At 45.6% G+C, this 20,412-nt stretch overlaps 1 protein-coding gene across 1 annotated transcript; it reads right to left on the bottom strand.

The window, feature by feature from the left end:
* Positions 1-640: 640 nt before the first annotated feature.
* LOC139764257 (uncharacterized) lies at positions 641-20,037 on the bottom strand. Its single transcript, XM_071690753.1, has 15 exons — positions 19,196-20,037; positions 10,614-10,743; positions 10,303-10,520; positions 9,675-9,782; positions 9,226-9,510; positions 8,806-8,957; positions 8,352-8,496; positions 8,049-8,209; positions 5,948-6,098; positions 5,499-5,656; positions 5,171-5,345; positions 4,879-4,997; positions 4,275-4,476; positions 3,751-4,035; positions 641-1,581 (listed from the first exon to the last, which is right to left on the bottom strand). The coding sequence occupies exons 1-15, from the start codon at positions 19,254-19,256 to the stop codon at positions 641-643; spliced, it is 3,291 nt and encodes a 1,096-aa protein (XP_071546854.1). The 5' UTR covers positions 19,257-20,037.
* Between the last annotated feature and the right edge of the window lie 375 nt (positions 20,038-20,412).

The raw sequence follows: 20,412 nt of genomic DNA, 5'->3' as shown, positions 1-20,412 counted from the left end.
AGAGAGAGAGAGAGAGAGAGAGAGAGAGAGAGAGAGAGAGAGAGAGAATCTCACATATAAAGACACAAACGTCACCATGTCTGCAGTACAGTAACAAAAGTTTCCATGTTAAATCCTGGACACATGCTACACTCACTTGAAATATAACCTCATGATATTCCTAAAATACATTCGAAGGCTTCCTTCAAATCGACGTTTGAAAGACTATGAGTCTCCTAACATCCTCATCTGCCCCTGGAAACTGGGATATCCTTCTGGTCATGATATCCTTCGCTGCTGATGAGAAAATCTGATGAAATTCCATTGATAACAAAGAAGCTACAATCCTAGACAAACATATCTGGGAAAATATGGAAAAAGAAGAACATAAAAGAATATTCAATAGATATGAAAACTTTTCTCTCTCTCTCTCTCTCTCTCTCTCTCTCTCTCTCTCTCTCTCTCTCTCTCTCTCTCTCTCTCTTCCTGATAATATTCTCAGCTTTCAGTTTGGAGGTTTACTGTGTTAGCTGTCTTCCTAGGACTTGTTTTATCTGTTGCAAACATTCATTTCACGTCTTGAGCTAAGCTTGATAATGTCACATCATCTTCACCTTTATTGTGATCAGTTCCACCACGAACTTCCTGACTGCACAGGAATTTATGGGAAATAAATACCAGACAACCGAAAAGTTGTAAAAAGTTTTATTGAAATACTGTCGTGTGAGCTGGAACGTGATATGGCTGAAAAGGTTGGGTCTGAAGAGGTCTCAGGAAGACCACTGGTTTGTGCTGGAAGAGTTCGATTCCCCTGGGGTTTGTCTCTGTGGGGTTTGATATGGGGAAGGTAATGGATGTGGGACGTTGGACGAGCCTGAGGATCATGCTTTGAGAGATCTTGCTCAGGAGGTGATGATATATGGCCCGGCGATGCCAGTGTGGACGAGGTAGTGCCGTATGGCATTGTGGCACTTTGAGACTTGGGTGTGGGATGAGTAAGGGGGATATCGATGTGGCCCAGACTAGCACTGGTGACATGGGGTGTAGCCTGAATGGCAAGGTCACTGTCAGTGAGGTTCGAGTGGAAATCTGCTGGAGAGAGATGTATTATGGGGACTGACTGGGGTCTGGGGTGCGCCTGTGGCGCTGAGTGAAATCGAGGTAAAAGTTGGGTATGGGGAATAGAGTGGAGCTTAGGCTCCACTTGGGGAACCAGCTGAGGTTCCGCTTCCAGTATTGTCGTCTGGGATCCGGACTGGGTGCGTTTAGGTTCACATCGACAAGACGCAGACGTAGAGTCAGTGAGGGTCGAAGCTTCGCATCCCGGACTGAGTTTCGACAGTCCAGAGAGGGTCGAGTTGTCGCATCCCAGACTTAGCTTCGACAGTCTGGATGATGCTGAGGAGTGGACCTCCACCCGAGGGATGGTGACATCATCCACCTCCAACTCCAGCAGATGCACAGGACCTCCGCGAAGCGCGGGACGAGGCCCCCGAGGAGAGGCGCTCCCAGGGGAACTCCTGATGGAAGTTCGTCTGGACGACCCCCGAGATGTGACTTGAGTCACGACCACGGGTCCCGGCGAGAAGGTCGTCAGAAGCTCTGTTGGGGAAACTTTTGTTTTATGTAGAATAAACGGATCACTCTATCCCCGTACACTTTAGATGCTTTGAATAATTGAATGGTACTAGAACGATGCATAAGTGAATCATAAACTACATATGGAATCTACCGTAGTCTTATCTTTCTAGTGTGAGAAGGTAACTTTTTTAGACTGTGTCTTTTCCCTTATAATCCGGAAGCAAGTTTTTAGGTCATTTTGGTTATCAAAATTATGCAGAGTCAAAGTGAAGAAAGTATTGAAACTTTTAAAACGGATTATTTGAACGATATATCTAATAGATAATGAGGATGTAATGGAACTTTGGAACGAGTTTATATAAGCTGTATATCAAATTAGTAATGAAGAAGTATTGGAACTTTTAAAGCAGTTTATAATGTTAATGAGAATGATACATCAAGTTAATGATAAGGAATAAGCATTTTCTTTATGACATAAACTTCATGGAAGGTTTATGGCGCATTGGACTCACCACAGGAAGGAGTCCTGACGCAGGACTCACCACAGGAAGGACTCCTGACACAGGACTCACCACAGGAAGGACTCCTGACGCAGGACTCACCACAGGAAGGACTCCTGACGCAGGACTCACCACAGGAAGGACTCCTGACGCAGGACTCACCACAGGAAGGACTCCTGACGCAGGACTCACCACAGGAAGGACTCCTGACGCAGGACTCATCACAGGAAGGACTCCTGACGCAGGACTCACCACAGGAAGGACTCCTGACGAAGGACTCACCACAGGAAGGACTCCTGACGCAGGACTCACCACAGGAAGGACTCCTGACGAAGGACTCACCACAGGAAGGACTCTTGATGCAGGACTCACCACAGGAAGGACTCCTGACGCAGGACTCACCACAGGAAGGACTCCTGACGCAGGACTCACCACAGGAAGGACTCCTGATGCAGGACTCACCACAGGAAGGACTCCTGATGCAGGACTCACCACAGGAAGGACTCTTGATGCAGGACTCACCACAGGAAGGACTCCTGACGCAGGACTCACCACAGGAAGGACTCCTGACGCAGGACTCACCACAGGAAGGACTCCTGACGAAGGACTCACCACAGGAAGGACTCCTGACGCAGGACTCACCACAGGAAGGACTCCTGACGCAGGACTCACCACAGGAAGGACTCCTGACGCAGGACTCACCACAGGAAGGACTCCTGACGCAGGACTCACCACAGGAAGGACTCCTGATGCAGGACTCACCACAGGAAGGACTCCTGATGCAGGACTCACCACAGGAAGGACTCCTGATGCAGGACTCACCACAGGAAGGACTCCTGACGCAGGACTCACCACAGGAAGGACTCCTGACGCAGGACTCACCACAGGAAGGACTCCTGACGAAGGACTCACCACAGGAAGGGCTCTTGATGCAGGACTCACCACAGGAAGGACTCCTGACGCAGGACTCACCACAGGAAGGACTCCTGACGCAGGACTCACCACAGGAAGGACTCCTGACGCAGGACTCACCACAGGAAGGACTCCTGACACAGGACTCACCACAGGAAGGACTCCTGACGCAGGACTCACCACAGGAAGGACTCCTGACGCAGGACTCACCACAGGAAGGACTCCTGACGCAGGACTCACCACAGGAAGGACTCCTGACGCAGGACTCACCACAGGAAGGACTCCTGACGCAGGACTCACCACAGGAAGGACTCCTGACGCAGGACTCACCACAGGAAGGACTCCTGACGCAGGACTCACCACAGGAAGGACTCCTGACGCAGGACTCACCACAGGAAGGACTCCTGACGCAGGACTCACCACAGGAAGGACTCCTGACGAAGGACTCACCACAGGAAGGACTCTTGATGCAGGACTCACCACAGGAAGGACTCCTGACGCAGGACTCACCACAGGAAGGACTCCTGACGCAGGACTCACCACAGGAAGGACTCCTGATGCAGGACTCACCACAGGAAGGACTCTTGATGCAGGACTCACCACAGAAGGAGTCCTGAAGCAGAATCTAACACAGGAAGGAACCCTGACGCAGGACTCACCACAGGAAGGACTACTGATGCAGGACTCACCACAGGAAGGACTCTTGATGCAGGACTCACCACAGAAGGAGTCCTGAAGCAGAATCTAACACAGGAAGGAACCCTGACGCAGGACTCACCACAGGAAGGACTACTGATGCAGGAATGGTACAAGGCTCCTGATGGCGGACGCAGCAGTGAGTCCTGGGAGGACGGGGCGCTGCTCTGTTGGTGGTGGCCGGTCTTGCCCCGGGAGAGGGCGTGGGTGCGACGGGCGCGACAGGACACCACGCCTGCTACCACCACGGCAAAGCCCACTACCAAACCCACGACCACGCCTGCCACGACCATGCTGACCGGGGTTTTGCCCCTGGCTCTGGGGAACTCAGTAGGGGGCGCAGACCCCCCTTCCCCTTGCTTCTTCACTACCAAGACAAACATAGATCCGTACTTGTAAATTTTTGCGAATATTTACAGACTTTGTAAATACATCTGGATAAGTAGAAGAGAAGAGGAGATATGCACGTGATTTGTGAGTTTTGACGGAAGTGGAAAACCTCTCTTTTAAAGCTAGGTCAGATTATACATGTTAGAAAAGACGGGGAGACGAAGATTCAATAACATACGAAGACAGACAGACACATACACACACTACAACACTCACAGCTAACAGACACGCCCTCAGGAGCCACCTGCTCCGCCTTGGGCGTGTGAGTCCTCATAAGGAGCGTGGTGGGGTAGCCGCGCGCCCTGGCGTGGGAGGTGTACACGCCCAGCACATAGTCCCGTCCTGGTGCGAGGGAAGTGATGTTGAACCTCGGCTCACTACTGTTGTAAACAGCCACGAGCGCTGGACCTTCCCGCACCTGCAACACCTGTGGTTAGTGGTGCCCCCCGAGAAAACACCTGTCGTTAGCTGGTCATGATCTATTTCAACATCTGTGGTGAATGGCCCATAACATCTGTTTGAAATGATCATGGTGTACTCAACATGTGTGTGTTGACGGCCCGTAACATCTGTTTTCAGTGATGGTGATGTGTTGAACATGTGTGGTTGGTGGGTCACAACAGCTGGGGGACATGATCACATATTGCAGATGTTACCATCAGTTCATTCATATCGAACTTCCACAATGTATAATGTCTTCCCAGAACTAAAACATTTCTAGAACAGACGCCTAGATCTAGTAGGCGTCCTTGAGAATATGCTCTCTTATAGGACGTTCCGTAGGGAGAGTTAGTTACTGTCCAGATGGCTTTAATCTTACCTCGACATGATACGTCTCCGGCAGCTGACCTGAAGACCTGGGACCTGGAGAACACGTGACCACGGCCGAGTCAGTGGTGACGTCATGGTAGAAGCAACCAATGAGAGTACTTGGTGGTTCTAGGGAGAAAGGAAAGGTACTTTACCATAGAAATACTCCTGTGTGGAGAGAGAGAGAGAGAGAGAGAGAGAGAGAGAGAGAGAGAGAGAGAGAGAGAGAGAGAGAGAGAGAGAGAGAGAGAGAGAGAGAGAGAGAGAGAGAGAGAGAGAGAGAGAGAGATTGTCTTCCTCACCAACAAGGTAGACGTTAAACACACAGGGCTGGTCAGCGTCTCCCATGTCGTTGCTGGCGTGACACTCGACCCTCTGAGCCAGTCCTCCACCACCACTGCTGCTGCTGTTGGTGTCAATCTCTATCCAGCTGTAGGACCTCATTCCTGCGTCCTTATGACGTAGTGGGGATCGAACCTGTTGGAGGGTATTATATATATATATATATATATATATATATATATATATATATATATATATATATATATATATATATATATATGTGTGTGTGTGTGTGTGTGTGTGTGTGTGTGTGTGTGTGTGTGTCCACCATCTGCTCCACCAGCTTACAATATCATCCATCTGATCCACTGTTGTTGTGGTGGTGATTCTCTCCCAGGTGTAAGTGACTTGCGTTGGAGAAGCTCTGACGCGGCACTCCATCTCCACCATCTCCCCCACCATCGCCAACACCTCCTGCACTCCCTCCCACTCGCACACTGGAGGGTCTGTGGAAACAGGAAACGAAACTCTTATGACGAGTGAAACAGACGCCCGAGGGAAGTACACCCTTACAGGAAATTCTCTGATGACGAGGTCAATAACAAGACGAGGACAGGAAAGCCACAACCAAGTCAAAATCCCATCGTTAATGTAACTTGAAAACTTGGACGAAATCCCAGCAACACTTCCAGTCTACACCCAGACCTTGATGAGGACAAGACTCGTAATAGATTAAGACCGTCAGTACGAGAGCTCCCTTTTCCCCATCACCCCCCCCCCAGCAGGTAGGTACTCACAGTCTATGTGTAGAGCGAGGGCGTTGCTCTGACCATCGCCTTCAAGGTTAGACGCGACGCATGTGTATAACCCGACGTCCTTGTGTCCCAGGTTGAACAACGTCAAGTTCCACTCGCTCTGGACTACGTCCGTGCGGGTCAAAGGTCGACCCTGGAGGGAGAGGTAGAAACATGACCATCAGCCACCACTACACACACCAGGTTTCTCATCAGCAATTCTAAGCGTCGCTGACATAAAGCTTGGGTCAGGTTTTTGCTGCATTCTGAAACGACAGTGAACTACCGTGAGGTTTGGCTGACGGTGGATAGTGTGAGAGTTTATCTTCAGCTGCGGAGAGAGGAAGGCTGAGGGAGACACATAACATCACCAAGTACCACATTTAGTATCGGCATCTCTCTCCTTCAGACCATCACATCCTAGGGTCGTACAGTCGTGCTTAAGGGTCGTACAGTCGTGCTCAAGGGTCGTACCGTCGTGCTCAAGGGTCGTACCGTCGTGCTGAAGTCTCTCTCTCACTCTCTCTCTCTCTCTCTCTCTCTCTCTCTCTCTCTCTCTCTCTCTCTCTCTCCTCTCTCCCCTGCTCTCACCACCGCACTCACAGTTTCACCTCACACCTCATAAACCGTCAAACGAGGCGGGAATAAATTAGTTTCTAACTAGAAACGCCAACGGTCGCCGGTGAACATGCGGCACGTCTCGCTCCACACTATCACTCACCATCATGTTCCCTACTCAAGCAGACACCACCAAACACATTTTCGCTTCATCTTCAAGCGACACATCTTCACTTCACCCTCGACACCACTGGCCTTTAACCTGACCCGTGTAGGCCAGGGTCAAGGTGGTGCGTATTAAGAAATAACCAGAATGAAAATCATAAACAAGAAACAGATATGTTCTCGCTCCTGCCGCACTCAATATATCTCGCCTTTCAACTCGACTGGCTTGACAGCTTCGCTTTTGTGATATTGGTATTGACGTCATCGGTCAAGAAGACATTCTCGGTTGGTTAATGTTTGGAATTAACATAAAATAGGAGACGAAATGAGTTAATCTATTGGGTATTATTACGTCAACTACCAAATGAAAATGTTCAAATAAATGATTGTAGTATCTTGAAATGAAGCATAAAATTTTGGCCTAGTGTCTCTTTAATTATAAAAAAAAATAGAAATTAACTGCATTTTTATGCATGTTGCCTTAATTAATGTTCGAAAAATAAGTGAGCTTAGTACCTCCACATCCCACCCTTGATTAAATATTAATCTACTGTATTTTTCATTTCTCTCGAACTGCCATTTTATTCTGTTGCAATTAATTTCCTGATTTGTCAAGTTCCCTCGAGACACTCGTGAGGGATAATGGTTTCTCATCTATCTTGTGGCTAAGACAGCAGCAGCAGCAGCAGCAGCAGCAGCAGCTGATCTTAAGTAGGAGAAGCAGAAGCTGGTGCAGCTGGGACAGAGTCGGCCCTATGACAGCACATGAGCGTCTCAGTGAGGATGATGAGGTACTGAGGACGCTGGCAAGACTTGTGAGTGTGGTTAGGGAAGCGACGGAGGGAAGTGGCTATTGCAGGATGAAGATTGTGGATGTCCTTCATGTAATGGACTCAGTCCAGCATATTCTCTCTGACTCACTCACATTATCTGCTTTCACATAACATAATTCACATACCTTCATATCACAAATTATATTCCAAATGATAGATATGAAAGTATATATATGTAATGGCATGCCCCTGGATTTTGTCCTATATCCTACACTCTTTACTCTCTCCACAGATGGTCTAATTAACTTCCCTCTCTAACCCTATTGACTCGCCGACAATTTCACACAAAGTTTTTAACTCAGTTACCTTCCCCGCCTCAGTCCCTTATTAGATTTTTTTTCTCTAACTGAGTATGTATATATTTTTCCCCTAAATTCAGGCCTATACAACATCTAAGACTGGGAGGGCATTAACTAGATTAAATTCAACTGTGTTTAAAACGCCGCCTTGAACAATCTATCAATCTAAGTATCACTCACATCTTTCCATCAGATATCACAACAACGCACTTCAGTTATGTAGCTTCGTCAGACGCGAGAGAAACTCACGTTGAACATGAAGGTGACGTTGTAAGGAGGAGGGTTGGCGTGGGCGGTACAGATGAGGGTGGCGGAGTCCCCCGCCCGCAGTTCCCTCCTCTCCTCCACGCCCACGCCCACGTCTTCTTCCTCGTCCACGCCCAACAGGGTCAGGCTCGTCTCAGGAACAACTTCAGTCAAGAACAAAAAAAAAAAGTTTATCTTGTTTATGATACCAGACTGACTTACTGCTGAGCAATGCCCCTATATACAACCCATACCACAGGTAACACCTCACTCCTTCCCTCTCTCACATCCTCGTCTGTTACCTACAGTGAACAGTGAGCCTGATGGAAGCTGCCTCAGAGAGATGCGGCAAGGTTGGCGCTCTGGCTCGGCATTCTAGCAGGGCTTCGTCGTCGCTGGCAGTAGCTTGGAGTTGGAGGAGGGACAGGGTCGAGTCAACGCCCTTCCGCTCCTGTAAGGGGCAGAGGCGATGGAAAGAGTTGATCGCACTGATATTCTCATACCCCTGACGGGGTTTTGAGGTTATAGGAAGGGTTGATTATGTATATAAAGGTTTCCCTTACCTCCCTACCTCTGTCATAGGGTATATAGATGGGTAGATAGTAGAAAGAAAGACAGATGAATAGATAGATAAATACATAAACCAAGAATTATAGATTGTAGACGGAGGAGGTGATGAGCAATCAAGATCACCCTCATGGTTTGTTGTCTGAGGAGACGCAATTACAGATAAGGCACTCAAGAGTGAGGTGGGGCTTACCATGTGTATGTCCTTCGTCAGCTGTTGGCCACTGAGCCACCAGGTCAGGATAGGTGGAGGCCGAACACCTGATGCCTGACATTTGACCTGGTATCGCCGTCCGCTGGATAGCTCTCTTGACGGAGCCGACAACTGCACCTTCAGGAGGGAGTCTGTGGGTAGAAAACGAGTGGAGAGCTGCCGAAATGATTCCTCCTGGTGGAGAAGTGGTTATGGAATCAGTCTAGACTACCTGAAGTAGGTCACAAATCCTAGAAAGGTCGTCTATGATGTGGGTTACGAAATGTCTGACGCTATCCAGAGACAACATTGCGATACAGTAGGTGGAGGAGGGGGAATATACTACTATACAGTCAGTGAAAAGAGGTACTACACTGTCATACAGTGGATGAATAAGAGGAAACAACACGCACGACGCACCTGTCTGCTTAAGGCGGACCGACGCTGTGAGTGGGGGCAGGACGGGCGTGTTGGCCGCCCTGCACGTCAGGTTGTGGAGGAGGAGCTCCCGTGTGACGGCTGCTAGATGTAACGTGTTCGTGACGGAGGTGACGGCTGCCGTTGTGGCCGCTGATGTGGTGTTGGCGGTGGTGGCTGTGGTGGGCGTGTCGGGGGCAGGAGGAGCGTCCCACAAGGTGAGGTCCTCGGCCTCAGAGTCCAGCAACTGTGACCCCGACCACCACGTGACGTTGGGCAGGGGGTCACCTGCAGTAGGTCACATTGGGTCACCGTCAGAGAGAGAGAGAGAGAGAGAGAGAGAGAGAGAGAGAGAGAGAGAGAGAGAGAGAGAGAGAGAGAGAGAGAGAGAGAGAGAGAGAGAGAGTCAACAATGCTATGATCAAAACATCAGTCCACGTCGTTGTTCATACCTCCGGTTGCCCTGCAGGCTAGGGTGAGTGGGTGGCCTGTCTGCACCACGGCCACGTCCCCTACAGCCACTCCTCCAGTGCTGTAGATCTGTGGCTGACCAGGAAGGTCTGCTGAGGGCGGCACAGATGTAGCACGCCTCAGGGAAGGGTAGAAGATGACGGAACATGTCATGGAAGAGACAAATGTTCACTTGTTGTAAACATCAACATACGTAAACATACGTGTTTAGATCTACGAAGGAGGGGGTATACATATGTATTTCTATGAGCACTGGAGGCACCATTTCTACACTTAAGTATACATGTACAGATCTACAATATGAAAATCTATGCCTCTGTAAATCTAACAGGGGGCGAGAGCACACTTACCAATTTACAGGGACGAGTGTAAATAGATGTAAGTCTCTGGAGAAATAATGATCATAGTTCCGTAAATCTATAGGGAAGAAAATATCCAGATACAGTACTACAGGGAATAAAGTGTATGTAGCACACAGTCTACATGGCAGAGAGAGAGAGAGAGAGAGAGAGAGAGAGAGAGAGAGAGAGAGAGAGAGAGAGAGAGAGAGAGAGAGAGAGAGAGAGAGAGAGAGAGAGAGAGAGAGAGAGAGAGAGAGAGAGTACTGACCCACAACGTGAAGGAGGACTCGTGCGTTGTGTGTGGGTGACGCCTGGAAGTCCAGACGACAGCGGTACTCGCCCTCGTCGCTGGACTTGACCTCCCGCACCAGCAGCGTCCAATTCCAGCGCCGCTTCTGGAGGCTGGCGCGGCCCTTGAAGACATCCGCGGCGCGGGTGCTGCCGCTCGGGTCTCCCTGCGGGTGCTGACCCCCGCGGGAGTCCATACTGCAGGGGTGAAGGGCAGGGAGGTAAGGACAACAAGGAAACTTAAGATGTTTAAGACTATACAAAGTTCTCCCAATGTCTCAAGTTTCTCACCTGAAGACAGGAGTCTTTGTGCCGTTCTTGTACCAAAGCACCAATATGACCGGGTCCTCCGACTCTGTCCTCAGGTCACACGGCAGCTGTGCTGTCTGGCCTCGGACTGCATAGACGGCAACCAGCGGTGCTGTGGGCACACGACACAACACATATCAGTACGACACTCACAGCCAGTGGTGGCATGAGCACACGACACAACACACATACTTGATGGTTCTCTCTAAGCGCCGAAGTCAACAGGCTCACAACTTCTCAGTGGGCGTCGCTCGTCCTTATAAATGATGCCTTGATGGATGGTCCCGCTTGATGGAAGTAGACCAACAACTCTAACTATGGATACCTTCAGAACTGGACCACAGCCTACCACGTCACTATCAATCAAAACAACATCGACGTCAAGTGTATTACCTTCGCTTCCACCCTCATCCCGCTCCCTTACTGTGTTACGAGGCCCCAGCCTCCTCAAGACTATTCAATCCATCAAGCTTCTTGGTGTCATTCTGGATTACAAACAAGAGGGAATACGTCAGCAGCATCCCTGGATGTTCTACGTTCTTCGAAGACTCAAGGCACTTGGGCTCCTGCGCTCGAATTCAAGAAATCCAGAGCGTGGATGGATTCGACGCGTCTGTGCCGAACTGTAACTCGGGCACGAGGGATACTGGTGGTAAGAGGTGGCGGAGGCGAGGATGGTCCAGTGATTTCTATTCGAGCTGTTGGACGAGGTCTAGATGATGGTTAGAGAGGTTCAGAAGAACCAGTGTGTTGAGCACCTCTAAATCGTTGGTGTAAGGGTGAAAACAGCATTCAGTCTTACATATCATCCAATCTTATGTGTTATGAAGACAGAGCGTAAGATTAGATATCATCCAATCTTAACGTGCAATAAAGATATCATTCGGTCTTACTTACTATTAAGATACCATTCCAGTCTTCAACATAATCTCGACACTTCAAAGGCAAATTTCCCTCATCAAAGGAAACCCTTCCAGGCCTGAGCCTAATACTACATTCCAGACTTTCCAGTCTTGTTACCCATTGCTTTAAGTCTTAAAGAAAACTCTGGAGATAAAACAATAGTTTTCTATACAAAGCCGGAGCCACGGAGGAAATTAAATCGCTTGAAGTAACCACAAACTCCCACTAAGTTCAAAAGACTTGAAGGTAATGGGTAAATACCTTGGCAACATTTGAACAAAACAATCTTTTTTGGTTATAGTTCCGTCATTCTGAGTCACAAGGTAGGAAATTCTATATTCGTAAATACATTGATGGCAGAAGGATCCCAAAACATTCATGTGAAATGTTTTTCTTATAAGGTAAGATATTGTAAATATTACTCTCGAAATCCTGTAAGGGATAAAAGTATTTGCATACCTCTGCTTGATGAAGATATCTCAGACCCGTGGGCTTATCTGTACATGTGCACATAACAGAAGAATACTAGAGAGCAATATCATACTCGGTATGTCTAATAGAATGATAGAACAGTGTCAGATGAATTAGGATCAACGTGAGATAGATGTTTAGATTTAGACAGATTCATGTTAATATTAGACAGATTCTCAGCAATATTAGAGAAAGTTTGGGGATAAAGAACAATATTACACAGATTCATCGTAAAATCATTATATCTTTACGTTATGAACTTAACTGCATGATATAATAAGAGAGAAAATTCCCTCATGAACCTTACAATATACAAAGAAAAGGTGTTTTCATAATCATGACCTTAACTCCAGGATGCCACAGGGGCGAAATTCTCTCAGAGATAAAAAGAAAGAATATTTCTTTTTTTTTTAAAACGTTATGTGCTTAACAGCTGGATGTCATAAGGGCGAAACCCTCCTCTCTAGGTAGTAATTTTCCGCCTTACGTGTTTAGTAGAATGCAACTTTGTGAGAATAATGAAGCGAAAGTAACTTTGAAGAATATAATCCAACAGCTTAGAGGAAGCATTGTGACGCAAGGAGAGGCCAGAGTTGCTTACTTTGTCGGGGATTTTGACACGTAAGCGATCAGGGGCAAGAAGGGGTTATATGGGGATAAAGACTTGATCTTTTTCTTCATCCTCTCTCTCTCTCTCTCTCTCTCTCTCTCTCTCTCTCTCTCTCTCTCTCTCTCTCTCTCTCTCTCTCTCTCTCTCTCTCTCGACATCCAACATGTATAATTGCCCAGAAAATTACTTTAAAGGTTACAATGTAATTGCTCTGATGGGTATACAGTGAAAAGATAATCGTAGAAATTAAAGAAAAGATATACTTCTGAAGTTGGAAAAAGATAAGTACAGGAATTTGAAAAAAAAAGATAAGTTGTGGAACTGAAAAAAAATTAGTGTAGCAATTATAGAAAAGATAACTTCTGGAATTGCAATAACTGTCGTTCATGACAGACGTCAAGATGAAATGAATTGTGGCGGAAGTGGTGATTGTATTGCCTCTGACGTCATCCATTGTGGTTGTGTTGTTGCCATTTTTGTGGTCGCGATGTTGCCATTGTGGTCGTGTTGTTGCCATTGTGGTCGCGATGGTGCCCTTGTGGTCGCGATGTTGCCATTGTGGTCGCGATGTTGCCATTGTGGTCGTGTTGTTGCCATTGTGGTCGTGTTGTTGCCATTGTGGTCGCGATGTTGCCATTGTGGTCGCGATGTTGCCATTGTGGTCGCGTTTCCGCCGTTGTGGTCGCGTTGCCAGGCTTTACGACCTCGTTACCTCCTTTGTCGAAGCTGTGATCTTCTTTCACGAGGAGAGAGAGAGAGAGAGAGAGAGAGAGAGAGAGAGAGAGAGAGAGAGAGAGAGAGAGAGAGAGAGAGAGAGAGAGAGAGAGAGAGAGAGCTCTGAGTACTATAAGTGAGAGGAACAAAAAGAGTGGCTCAATATATGAGCAACATCTTCCAACCCTGATACCCGAGCAGACACTGTGATACACTCACCTCTCCGCCACTGATCAGGAACCAATTAGTTTGCTGAATATGTTCCACGGTCAGAAGGCAACCACGAACACAAACAGGACTGGAGACTGAAAGCAGATGTTATACTGGGCTATGATTTCTCTCAATGTAAATCACACTCGTACTTTTCTTCATCCATATATTAATCCCACTTTTCCCCATTTATCTTTATTTATGTATTAATCTCTCTCTCTCTCTCTCTCTCTCTCTCTCTCTCTCTCTCTCTCTCTCTCTCTCTCTCTCTCTCTCTCTCCTTCATCCGATGTTTTCCTTAATTAACATAATGCTACAAAAAATAACGTCCCCGGTGAAAGGCAAAACACATGAGAAACCAATAGATTCCCACGCCCAGTAGGAGGAGGAAGAGGAGGAGAGGAATAGAAGAAGAAGAAGAAGAAGAAGAAGAAGAAGAAGAAGAAGAAGAAGAAGAAGAAGAAGAACCAACTGACAACCAAAAGGTTTTCTTGATACATAAAACTATTTTCCAGCTGTCTGAGGCAGAAGCTACCACATACTTCTTGACGACGGTCACAAAAGGAAGAACCTATAACTACCTACGAGTACCTACGACAGGAACTACCTACGAGTACCTACGACAGGGATTGTCACGAGTGAAGGCCAGGGAAGAGAGTGATGAACGATGATGTATAACCGATGAAAGACATGCTCAAGGATCCTGCTAAACCATACATCATTTATGCATGAAATATACCGAAGGTATTATTCAACCCAGACGTCCAGCTGATAAATCACTGACGTTATTTATAGCAACAGTTCGTCATGAAGAGCACTTACCTCACTGTGTGTGTGTGTGTGTGTGTGTGGAGACAGAGAATCAATCAGATCTAAGACGATTATACAGACGATTCCCATCACTCACCCGAGCTAGCCTCTCAAATAACATAACCAGTTACTTTAAGCTCCTTGATGATATATATATATATATATATATATATATATATATATATATATATATATATATATATATATATATATATATATATATATATCACTAATCATGGGACTTTATATTATAGTGCAAGATCTTTTACATAAACACTCACAAAAGTTAGTGAATCCAACTAACCTTCCTTAAAGATATTTCAAGCACAAGACTGTGCATGAAAGTTTATTTGATAAACTAAGCACAGAAAAGGATGATTATCAACATCAGCTAATAACACATACTTGTTAACATATATAATTACAATATAATGTCCAATATGACCAGTGCATGGATCAATTTTAATGTAATTTTTCATTACCTTCATATTTTCTAACTTAATATAGCAAAGCTATAATAATTTTGCAAGCTAGTAACCTAGGAAATAGTCATTTGTAATTGGAAAAAGGGTTGTGACACATTATGGTCACAAAGGAGTGGCTCATACTTAAATTAAATTGCAGACAATAAAACAGGTAAATTCTTTGGTGTCCTCTCTCTCATGCTAATTATTGGCAACAGTGAGGTGTAGGAGGGGCAGGTTTTGCATTTAAGTCTGAACTGACTTGTTACCATTGAGCCTCATGACGGTGTCTGGAGAGACCCTGCCAGCACAATGTCTTGAAGTATGGAAAAACCTAGTTTATTTCAAGATACATATGTAATCCCACAAGCTCCATATCTATATATATATATATATATATATATATATATATATATATAAAGTGATTGGTTCTCAGTGAATGTAGGTTTGCGGCAGGGGTGTGTGATGTCTCCATGGTTGTTTAATTTGTTTATGGATGGGGTTGTTAGGGAGGTAAATGCAAGAGTCCTGGAAAGAGGGGCAAGTATGAAGTCTGTTGGGGATGAGAGAGCTTGGGAAGTGAGTCAGTTGTTGTTCGCTGATGATACAGCGCTGGTGGCTGATTCATGTGAGAAACTGCAGAAGCTGGTGACTGAGTTTGGTAAAGTGTGTGGAAGAAGAAAGTTAAGAGTAAATGTGAATAAGAGCAAGGTTATTAGGTACAGTAGGGTTGAGGGTCAAGTCAATTGGGAGGTGAGTTTGAATGGAGAAAAACTGGAGGAAGTGAAGTGTTTTAGATATCTGGGAGTGGATCTGGCAGCGGATGGAACCATGGAAGCGGAAGTGGATCATAGGGTGGGGGAGGGGGCGAAAATTTTGGGAGCCTTGAAAAATGTGTGGAAGTCGAGAACATTATCTCGGAAAGCAAAAATGGGTATGTTTGAAGGAATAGTGGTTCCAACAATGTTGTATGGTTGCGAGGCGTGGGCTATGGATAGAGTTGTGCGCAGGAGGATGGATGTGCTGGAAATGAGATGTTTGAGGACAATGTGTGGTGTGAGGTGGTTTGATCGAGTAAGTAACGTAAGGGTAAGAGAGATGTGTGGAAATAAAAAGAGCGTGGTTGAGAGAGCAGAAGAGGGTGTTTTGAAATGGTTTGGGCACATGGAGAGAATGAGTGAGGAAAGATTGACCAAGAGGATATATGTGTCGGAGGTGGAGGGAACGAGGAGAAGAGGGAGACCAAATTGGAGGTGGAAAGATGGAGTGAAAAAGATTTTGTGTGATCGGGGCCTGAACATGCAGGAGGGTGAAAGGAGGGCAAGGAATAGAGTGAATTGGAGCGATGTGGTATACAGGGGTTGACGTGCTGTCAGTGGATTGAATCAAGGCATGTGAAGCGTCTGGGGTAAACCATGGAAAGCTGTGTAGGTATGTATATTTGCGTGTGTGGACGTGTGTATGTACATGTGTATGGGGGGGGGGGGGTTGGGCCATTTCTTTCGTCTGTTTCCTTGCGCTACCTCGCAAACGCGGGAGACAGCGACAAAGTATAAAAAAAAAAAAAAAAAAAAAAAAAAAAAAAAAAAAAAATATATATATATATATATATATATATATATATATATATATATATATAAACCACATAGCGCACCTTAATGGTTATGAACAATGTCAGTTACGTCAGGTTATGCAACACACATTAAAACATAAAAAAGCAAAATATTATACAAAATGTTGGTCGTGTGGTGGAGTACGTAGGAGCAAGTGTGCTCGGTATACCAGAGGTAAACTATAAACGTCTTGAGGACAGTGCATGGAGATCCCTCTGGCAGATTCATATGACTTAGATTATATATACATTTTTTTTTCTCCGCCTAATATTGCCGCGTTCCATCTTGTTGATAAGCCTGATGTAATCCCATGGAAACATTTGGGATCTCGTTTCCTGCGGTGCGTGGCAGACTACACCATCCTCCTTAAGAAGATCCCATAAAACTTCGCATTTATGACCGAATGTCTTAAATTTTATGGCCTTACATTTACGATCTTATATCTTGTATTAGGTGGGAGACTTGCTGACAACCCCGTAAACCACGGTGCTGGATCAAGCTTGGCAGACTTGCTGACAACCCCGTAAACCACGGTGCTGGATCAAGCTTGGCTTGGCTGATAAGCTTAACGAGTCTGAGTTATAACCAATAACTTGGAACTCACAGGCAAAAGTTACGTTTTGGTGGGTATCGAATGAAGACGAGACTCTTAAAGATGAGAAGAATTATATTGAAACCATTTTCATATTCAGGATGACTTGTGAGTAGCGTGTGAAATTATATAATCAATTTTCTGAAGTACCGAGTAATAGATTGTCATACAAATATTGTATTACATGAACTATAGCTCGTTCAAAGCATCGTAAGATGGAACGTGTTACTGACAGTTAACGCTCGTCGTTCATTACTGCTATGTAGCGGTAAAGAACGTGATGGAAAAAGACTCTGGAAGGTTCAATTGCGTCCTTCATACAAACCAACTTCGTGTATAAATGAAAAGTTAAAATGAATGATTCGATGAATGGAGTAACAATGAAGCGATCCAAGTGAAGTATGAATGAGTGAGTACTACAGACCGAGTTTAAAAAGGCGTTTTTATGAATGAGTTTAAATGACTGCGTCGGAATGCCTGGTGCACTTGAATGGGAAAGTTTCAATGGCAGAATCATAAAAGTTTCGCGTTTGATGACAGGGCATTTAAGTTCGCGTTTGAATGATTGTTTTTATGTATTTGCGACTGAAGGATGAGATGCGTGAGCTTGGGTGACAAAGTTTTAAGGGAAAGGCCAGTTTCCAGCACAGGTTAAAGATCATTGTTATAAGTTAACCGGAATTAAATTTCCATGATTTAATTGAATTATTGAAATATTAGATTTGATTTCACGGAATTTAGATTTTTTTTATCAAATATTACACGACCGTTCCGCAAGATGGTGGCAGATTGGCCATAGCTTGTGTTACACTCACGCAGCTGAGACGTTTAGCAATGAATGATGAGCTCAGATGTTTCTGAACGTATGGTGGACGTGTGTGAAAGAAGAGCAATAAATAGACAGATTCTAAGTTTGCTTTTGCTTAACTGGTTCTCAAAACTAAGTAGCAGAGTTCAGAGGTTTGTATCTAAAGCGTTCGTGTGTGTGTGTGTGTGTGTGTGTGTGTGTGTGTGTGTGTGTGTGTGTGTGTGTGTGTGTGTGTGTGTGTGTGTGTGTGTGCTTCGACCGGACATTAAAAAATTGATGTACGTACGTGAAATATCGTATGAATAATAAATATTAAGTTTTTAAAAGGAAAACCAGGTCCTGGCGGCAAAAAATAAAAGGAGTTAGGAATATCTTTCTTGACTCTAGTTTGGAGGGAGGGATATTGGGAGTGGAAGGCTCTTGGTGGGGTTTCTTGCAGGGTGTGTGGAAGTGTGGTGAGCAACAGTGAAGTACAACATAGGAAGAGTAGATGGGTAATCGACTGCTAATTGGTCATTAGGCCAGATATAAGTACTTACGAGACAAAAGTTATATTTTTTACAAAATTTTTCACGTTTCTTTCAAAAGACAATGTTTGTGTGGCTACCTCGTAGGGTACAATGGTCATCACTCAACACATGATGGCAGAGCCGGGTTGGCAAACGACATGTTATCCACGGATGGGTTATTTGAACTTTAACCTTGTCGATGGCTAGGGTCGTTAAGGCTGTCAACGTCATTTTATAACCACGAATAGAACATCATGAAGACCTGAAGGTGTTCATGATAATCTAAGAACCATAAAAACCCTCGTTACATATGTAATCATCAAGGTAATAAATATAATCAAGATCATTAAGTAATTTCTGACAGAACACAGAAAAAAATTATTGATTAATTAAGAAAACCTTGAGAGCCAAGAGCAAGCAAATGATTTGATTGAATAATTAAGACAGTAAGATGATATAGTTTTAGAATCGCAGGTGTGATTTGCAATTAATGTTTACCAGAACATGATTAAGGTAATGACTGTCTACCAGAGCCTAATGAAGGTAATTACTGTCTGCCAGGGCCTGATGAAAGTAATTGCTGTCTATCAGAACCTAATGAAGGCAATTACACAATGAAAGTATATATATATATATATATATATATATATATATATATATATATATATATATATATATATATATATATATATGCAAAAAAATTTATATGAATGCAGTTAGGAGACATAACATACAGAACTTCCACGCCTCACAAGGGGCAAATAATCCTCAAATATTCGAGAACTGACACACTACAAATGTAAACAAATGACATATATGTAAACGATTTATGCGACGACACTGTAGAGAAATCCACTGACCTTCCTCTGTAGCCAGGGCCCGGGGAGGCCCCCACAACAGGAACAGCAACAGGAACACCATCTCACTGATCAACAGGTCCACAACTTATTCAACAGTAGCGTCTCTTGTTATACAGTTGTGATTTATGATTGATGATAACTCCCGTTTTCTTTTTCATACCAAGCCGTTTTGCACACTTTCTGAAGTCTTCTGTACTTTTATTTAAGACATACCTACACGTTGTTGTCTTTTAATCTTGTATAGATATCCAGCAAACATTAGAAGGCGCAGCAACAGCGGTAGCAGCAGAAGGTGACACAGAAAGCACAGCAGCAGAAGGTGCAGCAGATGGTGACATAGAAAGGCGCAGCAGGTGGCACAGAAAAACCAGATGCAGAAAATCACACATAAGAAGTAAAAGGTGAAACAGAGGATGGAACAGCAGAAGGGGGTATAGAGGGACCAACTGTAGGTGACACATAAGCAGCAGACGACGGACAGAAAGGGCAGCAGCAGAAGGTGGCACAGAATGTGTAACAGGTGACACAGAAAGTGAAGCAGAAAGTTATCTATATACAAACACCAGTCGTGGAGCCCGTACCCCCACCAACACGAGAACCCTTCGTCCTTTCCAACTCCATCATCACCACCAACACTAATGGTGAAATCCATTTCCGCCTCCAACATTACCGCACAACAACAACACCGGTGGTGAGAGCTCCTACACCAACACTCACACCACCAACAACACTAATTGTAAGTGCTCCTTTTCTCCAACACCGCCACCAACACATTAACACTAGTGGTGACCCATCCTTCCTCCTCCACCACCACCACCGCCAACACTAGTGGTGATCGCTCGCTCCTCCTCCTCCTCCTCCTCCTCCACCACCACCATCACTGCCAACACTAGTGGCGCTCCCTCCTCCCCCACCACCAGTAGCAGCCTCACTCCTCCGTCAGCGACGCCCGTCGGAGACACACTGGGCTCTGATGGTCGGCGCCGGGCCAGGCCAGGCCCCCAGGCTGCTCATGCTCCGTCATGGCCATGGCCAGGCTCTACCCCTGTCTGCTGGTCTACTGGCCCGCTGGCCTGTTGGCCCGCTGGGTGGCCAGGGCTCCCTGTGCACTGACCTGCTAGATGCAAACTGGATCCTCTCTGTATTTTACATGGTTTCTGCTCAGGTGGGTATTGACCTGGTGGGTGTTGACCTGGTGGGTGTTGGCCAGGTGGGTG

The sequence above is a fragment of the Panulirus ornatus genome, chromosome 49, assembly GCF_036320965.1.
Source record: "Panulirus ornatus isolate Po-2019 chromosome 49, ASM3632096v1, whole genome shotgun sequence".
NCBI classification, from domain to species: domain Eukaryota; kingdom Metazoa; phylum Arthropoda; class Malacostraca; order Decapoda; family Palinuridae; genus Panulirus; species Panulirus ornatus.
The sequence above is the reverse complement of the archived record's forward strand: the minus strand, read 5'-3'. Positions and strand labels throughout refer to the sequence as shown.